Raw genomic sequence first — 14,940 nt, 5'->3', positions numbered from 1 at the left:
TAATCCAGGCACTTTGGGAGGCCGAGGTGGGTGGATCACCTGAGGTCAGGAGTTTCAAACCAGTCTGGCCAACATGATGAAACCCGTGTCTACTAAAAATACAGAATTAGCCAGGCATTGTGACACATGCCTGTATTCCCAGCTACTTGAGAAGCTGAGGCAGGAGAATCACTTGAACCTGGGAGGTGGAGGTAGCAGTGAGCCGAGATCGTGCCATTGCACTCCATCCAGCCTGGGCAACAAGAGCGAAACTCCATCTCAAACAAACAAACAAACAAAAACCAATAAGTACTATTCTCTAATAACAGGAATCAGTGCTCCTTAGTGAACTGCTTGATCCTTCGGTGTGTGTTAGGAAAGTATAATATGAATATGAAGCATCTTATGTTGCCAGTAGGTAAGGAAGTACTTTAAAAAAAAAAAAAAAAGTCCCAGGAGTCAAATGGAAAGATCTTCCAAGGGCCAAAGTTAGAACAACTTGAACAACAAAATCAATAATTATATGATTGGATTATAAAGCAAATAATGAAATAAATATATAAAAGTTCATAATAATATAAGTAACTTAATATATGAACAAATGTGGAAGAAGTAATCTCTCTCCTTTACCGAAGAATTTTAATTAATAAATGTAAATGAAATGAGAGAAATAGAAAAATCACCATCAGAACAGTGGTAATTGCCTATGGGTAAGATCCAGTGGTGGATGCTAAAACGATTGGTTGAAAGTTTAAACACAAACAGGATATTGCATAATTTCAAAGAATTCTTCCCCAAATATTTAGTAATTATAAAGGAGGAAATACTAAGTTTATAGGCAGATACTGTCTTAGGCAAATGATCAAGTCTAACATCACCAGTAAAATATGCTGGGAGGTGATCAAGTAATCCCTGGTATGTTGTACTGAGAAGGACATATCATCTCTGTGGTATCCTTCTCAGTAATGCATAACTTTAATTATAAGAAAACTCCAAATAAACCCTAATTGAAGAACTCTTTAAAAATAAACCAAACCCACTAATGAGACATCAGTAAAAATAGCAGAATAGGAAGCTCCAAAAATCCATCTCTCTACCTAATCGAAGATTGTACTAGCAGGAACTGTCTGAAGTGACTGTTTTAGTACTCTGGATAATATTGAATGCTTGTAGTTTCCAAGTGAAAATTTGGCTGGTAAATGGCAGTATCAGTTGATTTCAGCCCTCAGTTCAGTAGTAGTTGTTCATACTCAATCCCTAGCTCCATGATAGGCAGCTGACAACCTATATTTCTGACACAGCTTGCTGGAGCCAAGGTGGACAATAGGATCTTTTCCTCCAAATATTGGGGTTCTGTGTTCTTATTACAGATTGCTGCTTCTGAACATGGATGTACAGGGACAGAGACTGGCTGCCATTGTGTGAACCCCCACTGGCTCAGGCAGCTATCAGAGGATTTAACAGAGCTATAACCTTTTTTAAAGATTCAAAACCAACTGTACTTTTGGGAAAATATAGAAAGCCAGTGCATTTACTCTGGGGAAGATGCAGGCTCAGAAAATACGTGAGAAGACCTTAAAGCTTATACCTCAGAATGATTCCCAGTACAAAGACAGCCTACAACAATTAAAACAAAACCCTGGCAAAGGAGGAGAACTTATTTCCAAAGTTACCACATTATAGGATTCAAATGTCACACTTTATAGGATTCACATTATAGGATGTGTTCACATTATAGGATTCATTATAGGATGTGTTCACATTATAGGAAATGTTCACATTACAGGATTCAAATGTCTAGTTTTCAACAAAAATCACAAGGCGTACAAAGAAAGTATGGTCCATTCAAAGGAACAAAATATACTGATAGAAAATGCACTTGAGGAAGCCCAGAAGTCAGACTTACTAGACAAAGATTTTAAGACAACTATCTTACAGATGCTTAAAGAGCTAAAAAGATATGAATGTATGATCAAAAAGAGAATAGCAATAAAGAAATAGAAGTTATAAACAGGAATAAAAGATATTCTGGAACTGTGATAATAAGAAATATATATTTGATCTTCATCCCCAGTTCCTGACACAGACATACTTGGAATTTGCTGGGTGATAAAAGTACCTTTGGTATGCTCATGAGATGATTCTTAGGGGAGGGGATCCTAGTAGCTTTAGGAAGAGGGCTGGTTGTCAGAGGAACTAACCATGTGATAAGAAGGTTAGAACTTTTAATACTATTCCCTGCTCTCTGGCGAGGGGAGAGGGGCTAGAGATTGAGTTAATCACCAGTGGCCAATGATTTATTCAATCATGCCTGTCTAATGAAACCTCCCTAAAAACCACTAAATGATGGTGCTGTGGTATGAATGTTTGTGTCCCCCCTCCCCCGAAATTCATATGTCGAAACCTAATCCCCCCCAAGGTGATGGCATTAAGAGGTGGAGCCTTAGAGAGGTAATTAGGTCATGAGGGCTCTCCCTTCCTGAATGGCATTAGTGCTCTTATAAAAGAAGCCTGAGAAGGCCAGGCACAGTGGCCCATGCCTGTAATCCCAGCCCTTTGGGAGGCCAAGGCAGGCAGATCACCTGAGTCAGGAGTTCAAGACCAGCCTGGCCAACATGGTGAAACTCTGTCTCTACTAAAATACAAAAATTAACTGGGTGTAGTGTCCTGCACCTGTAATCCCACCTATTCGGAAGGCTGAGGCAGGAGAATTGCTTGAATCTGGGAGGCGGAGGTTGCAGTGAGCCAAGATTGTGCCACTGCACTCCAGCCTGGGCGACAGAACAAGACTCTGTCTCAAAAAAAAGGACTGAGAAATCTGGAACATGCTTTTCTAAAGATTCATTTTGCCAATCTTTGCCTTTAGTTGGAGATTAATCACATTAATTTAAAATTCACATACATTTAAAGTAAGTACTGTTAAGAAAGGAGTGGCTTTTGCTACTTAGGTGTTTTCTGTATTTCTTATATAATTTTTGTTTTTTAAGTCTTCCATTACTGCTTTCTTTTCACAGTTAGCTGATTTTTGTAGTGTACGATTTTTATCTCCTTCTTCTTTCATTTTCTGTATATCTTTTAGGTTTTTCATAGTGATTATCCTAAGGATAAAAATTAACATCTTACAATGGCCTACTTTAAATAATACCAACTTCACTTCAATAGCATGTAAACACATCTCCATCCTTTTCCTTATTTGTTAGTGTCACAGACTACATTGTTATATATTGTGCATCCATTAACATAGATTTATTATTATTGCTTTATGTATTTGCCTCTTATATCATACAGGAGAAAAAGAGAAGTTAGAAACCAACGGTAGGCCAGGCATGATGGCTCATGCCTGTAATCCCAGTGCTTTCGGAGGCTGAGGTGGGCAGATCACCTGAGGTCAAGAGTTCGAGACCAGCCTGGCCAACATGGTGAAACCCCATGTCTAATAAAAATACAAAAAATTAGCCGGGCATGGTGGCACACGCCTGTAATCCCAGCTACTCAGGAGGCTAGGTGTGAGAATTGCTTGAACTTGGGAGGCAGAGGTTGCAGTGAGCCGAGATCGTGCCACGGCACTCTGGCCTGGGCAACAAAAAGGGAAAAAAAAGAAACCACCTCCTGTCTCAAAAAGAAAAAAAAAAAAACCAACTCCAATAATGGCTTTTACATTTTCTTATGTAAAAGCCAAATGGTAATACTGGCTATTATATTTCCCTATGTAGTTAACTTTACCATGTTCCTCGTTTCTTCATGTGGCTTTGGATACTATCTGGTGCCCTTTCATTTCAGCCCAAACGACTCCTTTCACATATATTTTAGGCAGCTCTAGGTCCCTTGATGTCTTTTTATTTTTATTTTTATTTTTTTAAATCTAGGAATGCATTAATTTACCCTCATTCTTAAAGCATAGTTTTGCCAAATATCAAATTCTTGCTTGACAGTTGTTTTCTCTCAGCATTTGAAAAATATCAACTCATTGCCTTTTTGGCTTCCAAAATTTGTACTGAGAAACTGGCTGATAGTCTTATTGAGGATCCCTTGTGTGTGATGACTTGCTTCTCTCTGCTTTCAAGATTCTCATTGTCTCTTCTTGCCTTTCAGTAGTTTATGATGTATCCCCACGTGGGTGTCTTTGAGTTTATCATACTGTTATCATACTTGCAGTTTGTTGAACATCTTGGATTTACAGATTCCTGTATTTCATCAAATTTGGGAAGTTTTCAGCCATTATTTCTTAAAATATGCTTTATGCTTTTTCTCTCTCTCTTTTCTGTTGAGATTCACACAACATGTGTGTTGGTCTGCTTGATAACCATAGACCCTTTAGGCCCTGTTTATTTTTTTTCATTCTTTTTTTTCTGTTCCTCAGATTTGATCATTGCAGTTGTCCTATTTTCAAGGTTGCTGATTCTTCTGCTTCTTCAAATCTACTTTTGGAACTCTCCAATGTATTTTTTTATTTTAGTTACTGTACTTTTTAGTTCCTCTGGTGTGTTTTACTCATACCTCTTCTGACATGAAATGTTGGGGCAGGGTCCCCCACAACCAAAATCTCCAACTTCCTGGACACCAACTGGGTGTTCTACAATTCATTTCAATTCTGACACTAACTATTGGAGTTAGGGAAGACCCCACATTGGGAGACTACTTCAAGCACTAAGGTGATTATAATAAATAAGTTGGTAGGGATTGGAACCCTGTGAATTGCCATTGGGAATGTAAATGGTACAATCACTTTGAAAAACAGTCTGGTGGATCCTCAAAAGGTTAAATGTAAAGTTAGCATATGATCCAGCAATTCCACTTCTAAGTATATACCCAAGAAAATTCAAAACATGTATAGGAATGGCCATAGCAACATTATTCACAATAACGCCAAAATGGAAACAATCTAAATGTCATCAGTTGATGAAAAGATAACCAAAAGTGATATATCTATACAGTGGAATACTATTCAGCCATAATTGAAATGAAGTACCAATATGTTCTACAACATGGATGAAAACATGCTAGGTGAAAGAACCAGTACAAAAAGTCATAGAGACAGAATGCAATTATTGTTTACCAGGGCCTGGGATGGGGGATAGGGAGTAACTACAAATAGATATGGGTTTATTGTGGAGTGATGAAAATGTTTTTGAATTAGGTAGTGGTGATGGTTGCACAACTCTTTGATGCTTGTCCTATTGTTCTCCTGAGCAGCTCTCCTCCAGGTGATGACTATGAACCTGGGCTGTTTCATTAGGGGCTACATAATCTCAGAAACCTTTATTTGCAGTTGTGTGGATCAGAAAATGTGAAAGGTCACATGGAACATTTTAGGGGTGAGTCATCAAAATTTATATATCACTTTCACTCATGTGCCATGGGCTGTAATCTAGTCTCACGACGTGCAAGGCAAGCTGGCAAATGTAGTCTTCCAGGTAAATGTAGCTTCCCCAGAAGAGAGAGCTATAATGATGATCACCCTACCTGTCTCTACCAGAGACTGAAGAGCGATACCATAAATAGAAATTCTTTTATTTGTATATTCCACATCAAAATCACAAATTTAGTTGCCACCAAATTATGGCATTATTTTCATTTCTGTACCTGAACCAGTAATGTTTAAAAATATTACTTGTTCTTAAGAAATTCTGTACTTGTTAGTGCTGATTTAAAGCAAATTTCTCATTTAAAGTAAAAACAAAACAGCAAGAAAATATTTTTAAAAAACTAGTGATAAATGGGAGGCTGGGGCAGGAGAATTCCTTGAATGCAGTGAGAGGTGACAATGTGCTAGCAGCCCTCGCTCTCAGCGCCTCCTCGGCCTCTGCGTCCACTCTGGCTGGGCTTGAGGAGTTCCTTCAGCCCGCCACTGCACTGTGGGAGCCCCTCTCTGGGCTGGCGGAAGCCGGAGCTGGCTCCCTCTGCTTGCAGGGAGGTGTGGAGGGAGAGGCGGGGGCAGGAACCGGGGCTGCAGTGGGGTGCTCACAAGCCAGCGCGAGTTCCAGTGGGTGCGGGCTCGGGGCCTGCACTGGGAGCGGCTGGCAGTGAGGGGCTTAGCACCCAGGCCAGCAGCTGCTGAGGTTGCGCAGGGTACCCCAGCACTGCAGGCGCTGCACTCGAATTCTCGCTGGGCCTCAGCCACCTCCCCATGGGGCAGGGCTCAGGACCTGCAGCCTGCCATGTCCCAGCCCCCTCTCTGCCGTGGGCTCCGCAGGGCAGGTGCCTCCCCTATTGGCGCCACCCCCTGCTCCGTGCCACCTGGTCCCATCCGCAGCCCAAGGGTTGAGGAGTGCAGGCCCGGCTGGGGACTGGTGGGCAGCTCTGCCTGCAGCCCCCATATGGGATCCACTGGATGAAGCCTGCTGGCCTCCTGAGTCTAGTGGGGACTTGGAGATCTTTTTTGTCTAGCTAAGGGATTGTAATACACCAATCAGCACCCTGTGTCTATTTCAAGGTTTGTAAATACACCAGCTGCAGTGCAGTGGCCCAATCTCAGCTAACTGCAGCCTATGTCTCCTGGGCTCAAGTGATTATCCTACCTCAGCCTCTGGAGTAGCTGGGACTACAGGCACATCTACCACGCCCAACTAATTTTTGTATTTTTTTGATAGAGACAGTGTTTAACCACGTTGGCCAGGCTGGTCTCGAACTCCTGACCTCAAGTGATGTGCCCGCCTTGGCCTCCCAAAGTGCTGGAATTACAAGCTTGAGCCACCACACGCCGCCTCATCTGTTATTAAACATCATACTATAGGTCCTAGCCAATAGCTTAGGACAAGATTTTTTTTTAAAAAAAGATGTAATATTCTAACAAGAAGAGACAAATGTTATTGTGTAGATAATTAACTATAAAATAACAAGGGAGTCAGTTCAGAAGCTCTTCTAGCTAAAAGGATGAAAAAAATTTATGCATAGCAATAAACAAGTATATTGTTGGTGTCATATAATACTAAATTGGCCTTTTTGACATATGTTCCCCTTTCTGTTGGTGTATTCCAGTACCATTGAAGCTAAAACCCTAACATATTTCTCAGACTTTGTTGCAGTAAAGGTAAAGGATGTGATTTAGATATTTCACCGGGGATGTGACTTCAGAACTAAATTAACCGGGGAAAGAAGTAGAAACACACGGCCGGGCGCGGTGGCTCATGCCTGTAATCCCAGCTCTTTGAGAGTCCCAGGTGGGTGGATCATGAAGTCAGGAGATCGAGACCATCCTGGCTAACACGGTGAAACCCCGTCTCTACTAAAAATACAAAAAATTAGCTGGGCGTGGTGGCGGGCGCCTGTAGTCCCAGCTATTTGGGCGCTGAGGCTGGAGAATGGCGTGAATCCGGGAGGCGGAGCTTGCAGTGAGCCGAGATGCCCCACTGCACTCCAGTCTGGGGGAGAGAGCCCAGACTCTGTCTCAAAAATAATAATAATAGTAATAATAATTAGAAACACACAAAGCATGCATTTAGGTGGTACTGATGTAGAATTTGCATCATGGTTTTGGAGCCTTTTTTTTTTTATTTTATAATTTCAACTTTTATTGTAAATTCAGGGAATGCACATGCAGGCTTGTTATACTGGTACATTGCATGATACTGAGGTTTGGGATATGATTGAACCCATCATCCAGGTATGGAGCATAGTATCCAATGCAGCCATTATTTTGGCAACAATTTCTCATCCTTAGATTATTACTGAGAAGATAGGGTTCTAGAGACAAAAGTTGTTACACTGGCTTTCTGATTCTCAGAATAGTCTGATAGTAAAGCCAGCAATGGAGTGGTAGTTCCAGATTCCCTAGTTTCCGGTTGTGGTAGAGAAAGCCTTGGCCGACCAGTTTTGCATGTTATTCTGGGAGTCATGCCTGGTATCCCAGCCTATAGCCTGCTCCTTCTTTTTATTGGGTTGATAAAGCATTTAATTCCCCATATTAAGCTCCTTTCTGCTTAAAATAGCTAGTGGGCCTTCTGTTTATGCAACTGAATCCCAAATGATAGGATTGTTAGGTGAAAAATGCACGCCATTGAACACCGTGTGAACTCTTAATGGCAAAAGCAGCCCGTGTATTTACCGTTCTCCCCTGCCCAATTCAGTTGAAATAACAAAAAAATGAGAAGGAGGAAGAAGTGGAAAAGGGGAGGAGGAAGAGAAGTTATTGATAGTTGCACCATTAATTAGAGCATGGTGTCATCATTGGAATAAGAATATTTTGAAATTTCTGAAAGATGTTAAGCCAGTAAGATCAAATTGAGGGAAGTTAGATACTCGGTACAAACAAAGTAGGGCTCCCAGAAGAACAGTGGAGTAACTCTAGGTTCCAAATATCTGGGCCAGTGGAGGAAAAATTGAAGGACTTCAATTTGAAAACTATGAGAGGTCCCCAGCCTTGGGTTACTATCCTTGGCATTTTCTTCTAGGTTTGATTTTGCTTGGATTACTGGTTATGTAAAGTAAGAGGTTTTACTTGAAATGTTTCTAGCATGTGAAATAAGGTCAGAATGTTTTAAAATATACCCAGGGTTTTGTTTTTATTCAAGTATGTCAGGAGATGGTTGCTATTGAAAGGATAGTTGGTTACTCACAGTTTCCAAGAGGAGGGGTGTGTGCCACATCATGCCACACTGGGGCCATGCAGTGAAGCACCTGAATTGATCAGAAGTCAGAAGGAGCAAGGGGAAAAGCATGGGCATAAGGCTTTTGTTGTGGTTTCTATGGGAAAAGCAAGGCAAGGCAGGGTAAGTAGAGTTAGGATTGGCTAGTTTCAATAATTTTGGTGGGCTCTGGGCTGTAGAGGCTATCTCTAGTTATTTGGTACCTGGCCCTGGGATGATTAGGGCAGGGGATCGTGGCTCAGTCTGATAAATGAAGTGATTGAGGGTATGGGCCCTAGATTGATTGGTTTGCGTTTGAAGAGTGTTTGCTATTTCGTGGAGTTCACTAGCCCTGGGAGGGGCAGACTCTACAGAATCAGCAATGTGCCAGATGCCAGAGCATCAAGAATACATAAAATGGGAAAATATGGTTAGTATACAGAGAAAGGGAGTAAATACTCCCAGCAAACTTAGACGTATAGAATCATTGAATGTTAATAAACTTGCAGGCATGTCAGAAACCATTTAGATTTGCTTCATGAATCCAGGCATTCAACAGCAAAACTGTCAAATTGTAGATGTTGAGAAAGTTGGGTTTTTTAAACAGTTGCAAGGTTCTCTATGGATAGATAAATAGGTAGCAATGTTTATTGAATGCTCACGGTGTGTCAGGCACCCTGCTAAGAAATTTACATGTATTATTTCATTTTTTTCCCAATAATCCCTTGTGAGTAGTTATTAGTATTATTCCCATGTACAGTTAGGGAAACTGAAGTGTAGAGAGATTAAATAACTGCCCAACTTTATGCTATTAACAAGTACTGGAACTGGCATTTAAACTCAGTTTAGTCTGACCTTGGAATCCAAGCTCATAATCACTCTCCTCTACTACCTCTCTATCTATAATAAATCTATGTTTATAATAAGTAATTGCAAATATTCACAAAAGCTTCAAAGTGAAGATCATTTTAGCATGATAGTTACTAACATTTACATGGGGATAATAATAGTACTGGCTTTGTAACATTTTTACAAGGATTAAGTTCATTAATGTTAAGTATTTAAAATAGTGCCTGGCAACATAGCAAGCACTTGGTAAATGTTGGATATCATTATTCTCCTTAATAAAGTATTCAACTTGTACATGAGAATTTGTTGGCACAACATCCAGATAAACTCTCTATAGCAGGGAACAACTCCCCTGCACCCCTGCACCCCTGCACCCCCCATTCCTCCAAGACAGTTAATGATTTAAACCTAGTCTTAAATACAAACAAATTTAAAAGTCAATAGCAAACTTCTTATACTTTCCAATATCCATGATAACACAGATTTGCATATAAAAAGAGAAATTGGCTTTATAAGATCATTCATTAATATCCCATCATTTAAAGTGTTTGATATGTATAGACATTATATTCATTGCCCTAAATTGTTATTACATATGAGAATGACCTTAAGAATATGACAGTATTCTTATGTAATTTAATTTCATGTTTTAATTAGAGAGAAGCGGTTACAGGAATGGAAAGCTCTTAAGAAAAAACAAAAATTTGGAGAATTAAGAGAAATTTCTGGAAATCAGTATGTGAATGAAGTCACAAATGCAGAAAAAGATGTGTGGGTTATAATTCATCTATACAGATCAAGGTAAGATCATAGTATTTCAAAATGTTAATATACTACTATTTTAAAAGACATATTTTTGGTTTTAAGGTTTTACAAAGCGTATGACAGTACTCAAGAAAAAGCAACTATATATTACACACATATACATCCATAGAGTTTTTGATAGTCACTGGCTTCAGGGATTAAATTAGGTATTTTAAGATCCTTTCATTTCTAATTTCAGGAACTTGTCACACTTTTTAGAAAAATAAGCACTCTTTGGTAGTTTTGTTAAAAATTTTTTATTCTAGAAAATCTCAAAAATACAGAGAAGTAGAAAGAATGAGAAAACGAACACTCTAAATATCGACCATGTAGATTCAACAAGTAACCTTTTGCCATATTTATATAATTGTATCTGTGTGTGTGTATATTTGCATTTGTAGAAAGTAAACTGAAAGTAAACTGACCATAGCATGATGCTTTATTCCTGTGTACTTCAGCATGCATCTTCAAAACATAAAGGTGTTGGAAAGAAAAAAAAGTTCTATTTCCTCTACCCATTTTAGGTTTATTGGCTGGGATCCTACAAATTGGACTGACAAAAGACAGGTTAACAAGAGAAAAACAAACAGAAGCCTATTAATAAGTGCATTACACATACACATAGGAGAGCTCAGTGATAAGTAACTCAAAGTGGTGGTTAGAGCTTGGGCTTATATAGTATCTTAACAAAAGAACAGCAAATTTATAGAGATATGATAAGACAACAGAAAGGGTCTTTGAGCTTCTAGGAATAACAAACTGTGGGATGGTAAATACATGGGTGAAACTATGTATTCAACTTGTTGAATCTATATGGTCAATATTTAGAGTGTTTGATTTAATAGAAATTAAAGGTTGTTTTAGCAAGGTTTGTTATACAGATTCCTCTGGTGCCTCACTGGGATGATAAGAATCTAGAGCTTTATCCAGTGATTAAGAGTGTCCTCCCCTTCCTGGTAGAGACAAGAGTGAGGATGTTACTGGGTGGAGAATATTTTTCTTTGTTTGTTTCTTTTCAGTTGTCTTTAGCTCAAAATAATCCTTATGCCAGAGTGGCTTATTTTGGTGTGGCATATTATGAATCCCTGCAAGAACATTCTTCTACATAACCACAATACCATTTTTTCACTTAACAAAATTAACAGTAATTCCTCATACCATCTAATACCTCGTCCTTACTCAGATTTTCCCAAGTGACTTAAAAATGTCTTTTATAAATACATATGTTTTGGACAAGGAGTCAATCAAGAATTATGCAGCACATTTAGATATATCAGCTCTCTTAAGTCTCTTCTAGTAGAACAATTCCCCTGCACCCCTATACTCCCCCATTCCTCCAAGACAGTTAATTTAAAAATATACCTGGTGGTACTAGGTATAATCCACTGTTGCTAGGCCTCACCAGCCTTGCCTAGTAAATAGGGAAAGTAGACTTTTCCCCAACTCTGTTTCTCTCATTCAAACAGTCCTTCTAGCTTTAGGTCCCTACCCCTCTGCCTCAGAGCTATAAACCATTCTAGGAACAGAGGCCATGACAGCAACCTTCACTGTCCTTATTTCAATCTCTGAATAATAATTTTTTTTTCTCTTTAGGTCCTTGGGGAAATTATGTACAGAGCAATTTATGCAAATTATAGCCCTGTATATAACCCTGTATAGCCTGTATGGGGCTATACTTTGCAGTTCCTGAGTTGAACTTTGATAGGACAACATGCCCCATAAAAGAAAATGCCCCATAAAAGTTATTTTTTTATAACTAAAACTCTTGGTAGATTAATTTTTAGGTAGCTTTAAAGTTTTTAAAAGAATGTGTTGACCTAAAAGGAAGAGGCTGAGGCACAAAATATAATTTAAAGAGTTTACTTGAGCCAAAGTGAGGATAGCTGCCCAGAAGACTAAACCCAAGTAACCTTGGATACGATCTCCCTTTAGCCTTTGTTATGAGCAGGTTTGTGAAGACATAAAAGGGGGACAGGGAGTGGACTAATACAAAGCTGTTTGTCAGGAATTCTCTTTGGCTTAAGGAAATAACATTGATTAGTGATTGGCTATAGATTGTTAAACTATGAAAATTACAGTGTCTGATGTATTATTGGGTTGATTTATAGCTACTTGCAAGCAATAGCAAGCAGTTTCAAGAGAGGAATGCATAGGTGAAGGAGGGAGTAGGTTGTAATTCTCTCTTTTTATTTTTGATACAGGGTCTCACTGTGTTTCCCAGGCTGGAGTGCAGTGACGATCGTAGCTCAATGCAGCCTTTAATGCTTGGGCTCAAGCAATGATCCTCCTGCCTCAGTCCTCCAAGTAGCTTGGACTACAGGTCTGCACTACCACATCTGGCTAATTTTTAAAATTTTTTCATCGAAACGGGGTCTTGCTATGTTGCCCAGACTGGTCTCGAACTCCTGGCCTCAAGTGATCCCCCTGCCTCAGCCTCCCAAAGTATTGAGATTACAGGCGTGAACCACTGTGCCTGGCTTGCTGTCTCATTTTAATGACTCCGTGGGTGTAAATGTTTAAAAGGACTTGCATTCTTCAGAGAAAAGTTATTTCCTGAAATCACACTTCCATATTACCTATACTATTTATTTGGTTAACCAGTTTGTAAATGCTGCTTGTAGGTCTCACAGATAAGGATGAGAAACACTGACATTTATAAAACAGGGATCTGTTTGTGGTAAATATTATATACTGAAGTGGTTTACTGAATGTTTTTCTGACCCTGTGTGGTTAGCAGAGTAGATATTGCTTCTAAGTAAAATTATCTAGTTTAATGGTTATTTCCATATAAATTACTAGTTTTTAGAAATAATTTTTAAAAATTCATAAAGAGGTTGCATGTGTTTTAGTCTGCTTCAAATTGTCATATGCTTTGATAGACTCAAAAAGAAGGATGTGGTTTCATAATATTTTAAGTATTTGTGACCTTCTCAGAAGGTTTTTCTGGACCACTCTAAAGTAGTTACATATTAGATTTCTGGACATTAAGAAAATACATTCCTGGGGCTGGGTGCTGTGGCTCACACCTGTAATCCCAGCACTTTGGGAGGCTGAGGCAGGCGGATCACTTGAGGTCAGGAGTCAAAGACCAGCCTGGCCAGCATGGTGAAACCCCATTTCTACTAAAAATACAAAAAAAAAAAAAAAATTTTAGCCGGGCTTGGTGGTGCATGCCTGTTGTCCCAGCAATGTGGGAGACTGAGGCAGGAGAATGGCTTGAACCCAGGAGGCAGAGGTTGCAGTGAACTGAGATCGCGCCATTGCACTCCAACCTGGGTGACAGAGCAAGACTCTGAATCAAAAAAAAAAAAAAAAACAGAAAATATGTTCCTGTGTTGGTATAAAACATATATTTTGAAAATTAATCTGTAATAATCCAAATTTATAAAATATAACAGAAAATAATTGTGTTATAAATATTCCTTAGAAAACTTTAGTTTTTAACAATGGAATTACTGGCCAGGCTTGGGGCTCATGCCTGTAATCCCAGCACTTTGGGAGGCTGAGGTGGGCAGATCACCTGAGGTCAGGAGTTTGAGACCAACCTGGCCAACATGGCAAAACCCTGTCTTTACTAAAGTACAAAATATTAGCCGGGCATGGTGTTGTGTCCCTATAATCCCAGTTACTTGGGAGGCTGAGGCAGGAGAATCGCTTGAACCTGGGAGGCAGAGGTTACAGTGAGCTGAGATCACATCATTGCACTCCAGCCTGGGCAACAGAGCGGGACTCCATCTCAGAAAAAAAGGATTTACGTACAGCTTTTTAATATTATAAAGTTGAAGGACAGCTGTTAATTTATGTTTTTGTAACCACCCAATGGGGTTCATTTTGCCTGCTGCCCACATAGAGCCAATTTATCAAGACAGGGGAATTGCAATAAAGAGTTTAATTCATGCAGAGCTGGTTGAACAGGAAACCAGAGTTTTATTATTACTCAAATCAGCCTCCCCCAAAATTTGGAGGCTGGGGTTTTTCAAGGATAGTTTGCCAGACCACAGAATGGGTACTGCTGATTGGTTGGGAATGCAATCATAGGGATGTAGAAAATGATCCTTGATATGGTTTGGCTGTGTCGTCACTAAATCTCATCTTGAACTGAATTTCCCATAATCCCCATTTGTCGAGGGAGGGACCTGGCGGGAGGTAATTTCATGGGGGCAGTTACCCTCATGCTGTTCTTGTGATAATGAGTGAGTTCTCTTGAGATCTGATGGCTTTATAAGGGGCTTTTCCCCTTCTGCTCAGCACTTCTCATTGCTGCCACATGTGAAGAAGAATGTGCTTGCTTCCCCTTCTGCCATGATTGTAAGTTTCCTGTGAGTCAGTTAAACCTCTTTCCTTTATAATTACCCAGCCTTGGGTATGTCTTTATTATAATGCAGCATGAGAATGGACTAATACAGTCCTCATGCGGGCTAAGTCTGCTTCTGTATGGGGCCACAGGACCGCTTGGTGGGTCCAGGTAGAGGCATCAGTCATCAGAAATGCAAAAACCTTAAAAGATGTATCAAAAAGGCCAATCTTAGGTTCTACAATAGGGTTGTTGTCTGCAGGAGTAATTGAGGAAGTTGCAAATCTTGTGACTTCCAGAATAATGGCTGGTAATTGTTTAAGTGTGTATCTTAGCAGAATTCAGGCTCCTCTCATCCTCCTAACCTAGTCTTCGCTTAGCTTTTACAAAGGTGGTTTAGTTTTGGGGAAAAGCTGTTATCATTTAAACTATAAACTGAATTTCTCCCAA

At 39.7% G+C, this 14,940-nt stretch overlaps 1 protein-coding gene across 1 annotated transcript in view; it reads left to right on the top strand.

Moving 5' to 3' along the window:
- Positions 1-14,940, top strand: part of PDCL2 (phosducin like 2) — a 35,063-nt gene that overhangs the window by 11,678 nt on the left and 8,445 nt on the right. Inside the window, exon 4 of the mRNA XM_050790628.1 lies at positions 10,050-10,193. Coding sequence (XP_050646585.1) covers positions 10,050-10,193 — 144 coding nt within the window. The remainder of the gene's footprint in view (positions 1-10,049; positions 10,194-14,940) is intronic.

This window comes from Macaca thibetana, chromosome 5 (assembly GCF_024542745.1).
Source record: "Macaca thibetana thibetana isolate TM-01 chromosome 5, ASM2454274v1, whole genome shotgun sequence".
NCBI classification, from domain to species: domain Eukaryota; kingdom Metazoa; phylum Chordata; class Mammalia; order Primates; family Cercopithecidae; genus Macaca; species Macaca thibetana.
Note: the sequence above shows the minus strand (reverse complement) of the source record. Positions and strands in the feature narration are given on the sequence as shown.